Raw genomic sequence first — 7,435 nt, 5'->3', positions numbered from 1 at the left:
TGTGAACGTATATTAAAATTAATGCTGTCGAGAGTATTGACATATATTGGTCGTATCATTTCTTGTTGTCTCTTTGATTTGAATTGATAATCTCGTTGATGTTTATTCGCAAAAATTATCATTTTTTATTCATAATGGAGCCACATTTTTATATGCCTATTTATGAAGACTTCTTTAATGTTATTGATAAGTTTTGTGTTCATTAACGGATAAGTTGACAATCGTTGATAAAGTTTTATTTAAAGGGCATATACTAATATTTACATCGCTTACCATTGAGTATATGATAACACTTAATTGAGTGCAATTACATGGCCTAATTATCCTATGTGACATGGCACAATCAGAAAAATTTGAGAATTTACGGAGAGTTAGTGAAACATCGTGTTTATGATTCAATTTATTTGATGAAGTATTTGGACCCATGTCAGAAATTTCATTATGACTAGTAATGTTAGGGCCTTATGCATATACTTTATTAGTTGGAGTCTCCTACTTGATATATTTGATTTCATCAAATGATTTGTTCAACCTATTTAATAATGGGTATCTTCGATTTTCTTATTGGTATATGATGAGCACCGTTTATATTATACATATTTATGTGAATAGATCTGCATTGACAGACTGTGATGCTTATTAAATCTTGAGACTTGTTGTCTTATGTGTGGGTATGTCTCATGTTGATAAGATCATGTTATTAGGCCAAAGTCATAGATGGACCTCTGAACTTGTCCTGATTTTCCATCTAGACCCCCCAATTGAAACGTTGACCATCTGAACCTCCGAATATAAGATAAAATGTGTCATTTGAACCCGTCGTGTCAGCTGGGCACACGCGTGAAGCTCACTTGCTGTGACATGGAAAAATAGACTAGTGACATGGAGCCATTTCATGTTACCTGTTTTTTTTTTTTTTTTTTTTTTTTTTAAATAAGCCATGTCAACAAAAACAGTTAATTTTAACAAAAATTCTATTTTAAAATCTATTTAAATAATTAAAAAAATTGAAAAACCCAGCCCATTCTCTCCGATAGCCCACCTTGCCACCGCCATTGCCGCTGCTGCCTCCTCCGCCACCGCCGCTTTCTTTTTTAAAATTTTTAATCATTAAAAAGTAATTTTAACAAAAACTCTATTTTAAAATCTATTTAAATAATTAAAAAAAATTGAAAAACCCAACTCATCCTCTCCGATAGCCCACTTCACCGCCGCCACCGCCGCCACTGCCCCCGCCGCCGCTTCAAAATCTATTTAAATAGCGTTTTTGTTAAAATTAATTTTTAATGATTAAAAATTTTAAAAAAGAAAGCGGCGACGGCGGCGGAGGAGGTGGCGGAGGAGGAGGAGGCGGCAGAGGAGGCAGTGGCGGCTGTGGCGGCGGTGAAGTGGGCTATCGGAGAGGATGGGTTGGGTTTTTCAATTTTTTTTTAATTATTTAAATAGATTTTAAAATAGAGTTTTTGTTAAAATTATTTTTTAATGATTAAAAATTCAAAAAAAGAAAAAACATTGGTCTCTCACGCTCTGTTTAAAGCAGTGAGCTTCACGCGTGTTCCAGCTGGCACGAGGGGGTTCAAATGACACAGTTTATCTTATGTTCGGGGGTTCAAATGGTCAACGTTTCAGTTGGGGGGTCTAGATGAAAAATCAGGATAAGTTCAGGGGTCCATCTATGACTTTGGCCTATTTTCTTTATTGGATCTTTATAGAGACATACACGGTATATTTTATGCCTTGTGAATTTTCTTAGTTGTTGCACATTATGACCCGCTGGACATGTTGGGCTTAGAAAATCATTATTTTCTAGTGGCGCACATGTTGATCTGTTGCCCACATGTTGTTACAGAAAATTGTAGTGATATGATTTTTCTGTGGTGCGCATGTTGATTTGAAGCGTGCATGTTATGTAAAATCGTTGAGGACCGACAATGAAATAACCTTGATATGGACTCCACGTTGGTTATTTCTTGCTACACTACCACTCTATTGGGTTTAAGTCGGCAAAGCTTCAATGTTTGTGATTGTGGATTTGTCATATGTCATTGATTGATGCATGTACTGCTACATTTCGGCATTGATAGTCTTGTTTGACTGGATCATGTTTGAAGTGATGTTCTACCAGTATGTGTTTGTGGCCACTGTTCGTTTAGCCCGAGAGTCGTTTTATAAAATAACATTTCCTTTAAGCTTTAAAAAAATTCAAGATTAAGTTAATGATTGTCCAAGTGGGAGAATGTTGGAATTTTAACTAAATGTGGACTAACATTAACTTAATTATTGCGGTTTATAAAACGGGCTAAATAAATATAGTTAGTAAACATGACTTGGCCATTCAAATATTGGATTCCTTGTTGGGCCTGAATCACCTCTTGTATTGGTGTGGACTGACAGTAGTGTAGGCCTTGTTGAAGACCTAATAAAACCTATTATGGGAGGACCCATTAGGTCAAGGCTTGACGCCTATAAATATATGGCTAGGTCCCCTCTCGTTTCCTCAACCCAAAAAGACAACCGCCCCATTTGACTACCAGTTGTAGGAGGAGCAATTAGAGAAAGACCTAGTCAATCGTTCCATACATCTGGAACGCGCTTCCGCATTGATAAACAAGATGACTAAACAGGTATGCGCCGCGTCTTAATCTTGCTTTCGTTATTGTGTTCTTGATCTGTGTAATAATCCTAAGGCTGTTAGAATTAACTTACACGTCACAGCATGTCACTCCATCTTCATCATCGGATGGAATCTCTTCACAACCTATTAATTACTAAATGTAGAAAAGTTAAAGAGGTGGAAGTCCATGGTGGTAATTGGCATATCCACAATATGGTGGTTTTCCCAAAACCACCGTAATAGTATTAATAGTGGCAGAGATAGTGGCGGTGTTGAAAACCGCCATTTCAGCTGGTTATGGTGATTTGAAACAACCATTATACCTATAAAAAACCGCCGTAATCGTTCCGATTTTTTTGAAGTGCAAGGTCTAATACGCTTTTTGATTAAGTATTGAAAAATTATGCATAGAGATCTAATTCATTTTCCTTTTGTCTAATATTCTATCTTTCTAACATTTCACATCAATTGGACACAGGCTACGAAGTATAATTGCGTTGATCTTGTTTTAACATTCAAAATACCAACTAGAAATTATTACATGTCATAAAACATTGTGGAGAACTCTAGTACGTAGAAACTGACTTCATTTATAACAATCCAAAGGTTGGCCTCAATCAACGTTTTCCAAAGAACACTAAACACACGAGAAAGTAGAATATTCCTAAGTAAACAAAAGAAAAAAGTATGGGGTGATGTGTTGGGGTCGAAATAATTAGGGCGTCATGCGGGCAACAAAGAAATCGGGCAACAAAGAAAATATACTAAAAGGCATAATATTATAATATGGTTTGGTCAAGTGACCTACATATTGAAAACTAATATAAAAGAAAAACATAAAAATTATGAGAGAATAATCTCCTCCAAAACAAGACTCTTAAACGACTACATTGTGCATGTTATTGTGTTATTTTGTGTGTGAGCGACGGATCCTCAATTTATAGAAGTCCGAAACTTTTTCTCCCTAACACAATGTAGTTTAAAAAGATTTACAGTCATATATTGTATAACCAACTATTAAAAATAATGCAGAACAAGCAAATGTGAAATTAACAATAATGTGCTTTGATCAATTAGCTAGGCCCATTTAGCTATGAGAGCCATAAGTCCAGCACCAAGAAGAAGTGAAATATTGGCCCCTAATTGAAGCTTTCCATTGCCCTGCATTCTTGGATGCATAAAATCAGCAGCTAAAAAGTCAACCAATGCCATATAAATCAAGATACCAGCTGAAGCTGAATTAAATATTCCTTCCACAATAAGAGCTGTTGGACTGTTTTCATCGTAAATATTTGTTATTCCTATTCCAATTACTATTCCGATTGGAGTTGTGAGAGAGAAAAATAAAACCATAATTGCAATTGCACGAGACTTCAATTTTGCCTGCAAAAGAGCCAAACAAGAGTTTATGTTTTGTTAGTCAACACGTGTAACAAATATTTTTCAATCAAATCATTTGAAAAATAAGTTATAATAACTCAAATTTAAATAATTTTACACTTTTAACGGATATAACTTAAAATCGAATAAACACGTGAAATACAAATAAGAAATTAAAAGTACTAGCACTTTGTTGAGTTATGTAGATTTAGCTAAGACGATTTCGAAAAGTAATACTTCTTCCTTTTGTCCACTGGTTAGCTCATGTAACGAACACTGCGTAATGTGCCGACACCTAAATTTTTGCAATACATAATAAGTAGTAATGTGCCCTCAATATTGTTCCTCATTGACTTGAAGTAGCATATGCTTTTCTGACTTTGAATGGCAAAAAATTTGTTACTATGCAGTTGGACAAAAGCCCCATAACACTTCACATTCCCTTCTCCCCCCCCCACCCCCACCCCACCCCACATATGTTGAGAATAAAAAGATCTCTAATGAAGTATTATTATGCAACAATTATAATTAGGATTGTGAATTAAATATCTTACAAAAATATTTTTGTTTTTAAATAATTTAGCCGTTGAATTGTTAATATACGTGTTCTTATCCGCAATCTATCCCGCATAATATTTTAGCTATGTGTGATCAATATCTTTTTCTTATGCAGCCAAGCAAATAATATATTATCTTATGCGGGATTTTATGTTGTCAACTATTTCAAACCATCAATCGAACAAACCCTTAGGAATCTTGTGTTAAACATAGGACAATAAACGTGTAAAAGTATGATATCTCATCTCATATTTACCCATGTTAAATGGACGGATTAGGTACAGTTACATAATTAAATTAAATTACGAAACTCAATGTGACTTATGGTTACATTAGGATTCATAGTTATCCAAATCTGATCATCAACCTCGATATACATATAACACAAGGTTAGACTATTCCAATAATAATGACAATTCAAAAAGAAACAAAAAAAAAAGTGGAAAAAAATAGTGTAATTACCTGAGCAATGGATCCACCAAGTCCCATGCCTTCGAAAAATTGATGAAAAGTCAAAGCACCTACAAGAGGCCTTATTGTTTTGGGACTTTCAGAAGCACCCAAAGCTATTCCAATAATCACAGAGTGTACAATTATCCCTAGTTCCAAAACCTGCATGCCCAGCAGAAATATAATGTTATTCGCAAAAAGAAATTTGAATATAATCAAGAGTGATACGAGAATAAGGACAAGTAGTGACTATTAGTGGACGAGAAAACAAAATCGACAAAACAAGAATTATCTGTAAATAGATCAGCGCTTTGTATTATCAAGAAAAAATTGATTTATGAATGATATCATGACTTATTGAACAATATGTTATTTAACTTCTAGTTATGATAATATCATATTGTTGACTACAATTAATATAAAATATCTCAAATCTCTATTCCATTGACAGTTGTCTATTCCATTGAAAATTGGACTCTTGAAAATTGTCTAGTCCATGATATTGCTGAAGATTCCAAAGAAACAATATTTTCAGCAATTATCCTTACCCCTAACTTGGGATATCCAGAGGTTGTTTCTGATACAATAATAATAAAAGCAGGCCAAATAAGAAACACTGTAAGTATTACGGTATATATAACTTAAAATCATTACCAGAGCGATAACACGATAACGAAGGAGCTCGGACTCAGAATCACCCGTCACTACTAATGAACCATGTGCATGTCCATGTGCAGCATGCAAATGAACATTATTAATAGCTCCTTCTTCATCTACAGACTGAGCCACAACTCCAGTTTCCTTGGATTTCTTATTGAAATATGAAGTCGCATAAGTATCCACCATCAGAGTCCCCATTGCAGCAACCATTGCCACAAATCCACTAAAAGGAAAATCTCCCCATGGGTGTTCTTTCAAACACGGCGAAGTTAAACTTTCAAATGCATCAGGAAGTACGTGTATAAAACCCGTGGCTAGGATCACACCAGCCGCGAAAGCTTTAATCATGAAGAAAAAATTCTTATCAGGGCTTAAGGCGGGAATTGCTTTTCCAAGTACTGGAATACACACCCCAATTGCACTCGAAACAAAAATGGCAGCAAGCGCTGCAATTTTGTACTTGAGTGCCTCGGTTTTTTTTATCCCTTGGTCTTCGGAATCACAAGTACAATCCCCTAATACTATAGCGGGGAGAAGAAATAGAATGGACCAACATACGACCTTTTTGAAGTTTGCCATGGCTAAAATATGGGTATTGAAAACAAAAAGGAGCTTTTCAATTTATGTAAGGATTTGAAGTGGTTTTAAAGCGACAAAGTCAGAACCGTGTGCAGATAGTTTAGCTATTTTATGGACTCTTGCCACAAGAAGCGTTTAAAAAAAAAAAGAAGAGAAAATACTCTGAGAATCAAGAATGATCAGCACGCATTTGCCAATTTATATAGAACGCAAAGTCATAACTTGAAAACAAATAAAATAATATAATAAGTTCTAATCCTATTTTGGACATACTTCTTAAACCTAACACCTAAAAAAAAGTTACAAATATTTCTCTTTAAACTTAATCCTATTACAACTATGATAGTCATACCTAATTAAGGTCCAAAACGTCTTACTATAGAGCAAATTTCCGTAAATACTACTAGATGGAAAAAGACGTGATTATTCCGTCGGAGCAAATATCTGACAGTCTTTCTATTGTAAGATATTTATTTATATTTAATTGGATGAAGGAAATATGTAAATTGGTAATCCTTTTACCAAAAAAGAAATATAACATTGAGAATGTTAAATTTCTAATAACATCTCGTTATGATAATATCATATTGTTGACTACAATCTATCTATCTATCTATGTATATTATTTTAAAAGCATCAATACAAATGTTGGTTGACGAAATCTCCCTTAAATATTGAACGAGATGTATACTCTTTATTAATTAGATTTGATGTCTCTACAACATTGATGTAAGAAAACGTAAAGTATTTTATTAATTGTAGAATCCAAGTCAAAATTTTTGTAGGATAACTAAACCTATGATTTTCAGACTATTCAAGTTCTAATTAGAGTGCGATACTATCGTCCCTTGCTTTATTTTTTGTTGTACTTCAAGTAGGATTAAAAAAAGTTGCAATAAGAACTAAAAACATAGCTAGAATAAAAATAGAATGTAAAATAAAATGTGTTAAATTTTTTACTTAAATTAATTATGTCCCTTGTGTCAAAGTGTTTTAAATTTACTTCACGTTTAATATGACAAATGTTATTTTGGAAAATAATTATTTTCTTTCCCATATTTGATCAGAGAGTGAAAAATATTTTAGAAAAAGACTATTTACCCAAGATTGATAATAAAATAAGCAAATCGGAGATTTATTATCGTGTGGGGGAGTAAATATTTGGCTTTATACATTCAAAACAAACATTGCAAT

At 33.8% G+C, this 7,435-nt stretch overlaps 1 protein-coding gene across 1 annotated transcript; it reads right to left on the bottom strand.

Annotated features, from left to right (window-relative positions):
* Nucleotides 1-3,391: 3,391 nt before the first annotated feature.
* LOC132617933 (zinc transporter 5-like) lies at nucleotides 3,392-6,357 on the bottom strand. The gene is made up of 3 exons (XM_060332997.1): nucleotides 5,657-6,357; nucleotides 5,015-5,164; nucleotides 3,392-3,997 (listed from the first exon to the last, which is right to left on the bottom strand). Exons 1-3 carry the CDS (start codon nucleotides 6,239-6,241, stop codon nucleotides 3,692-3,694), a joined length of 1,041 nt encoding a protein of 346 aa, XP_060188980.1. The 5' UTR covers nucleotides 6,242-6,357; the 3' UTR covers nucleotides 3,392-3,691.
* Nucleotides 6,358-7,435: the final 1,078 nt, after the last annotated feature.

This window comes from Lycium barbarum, chromosome 11 (assembly GCF_019175385.1).
Source record: "Lycium barbarum isolate Lr01 chromosome 11, ASM1917538v2, whole genome shotgun sequence".
Taxonomy (NCBI): domain Eukaryota; kingdom Viridiplantae; phylum Streptophyta; class Magnoliopsida; order Solanales; family Solanaceae; genus Lycium; species Lycium barbarum.
This window is presented reverse-complemented; position numbering and strand designations above follow the sequence as displayed.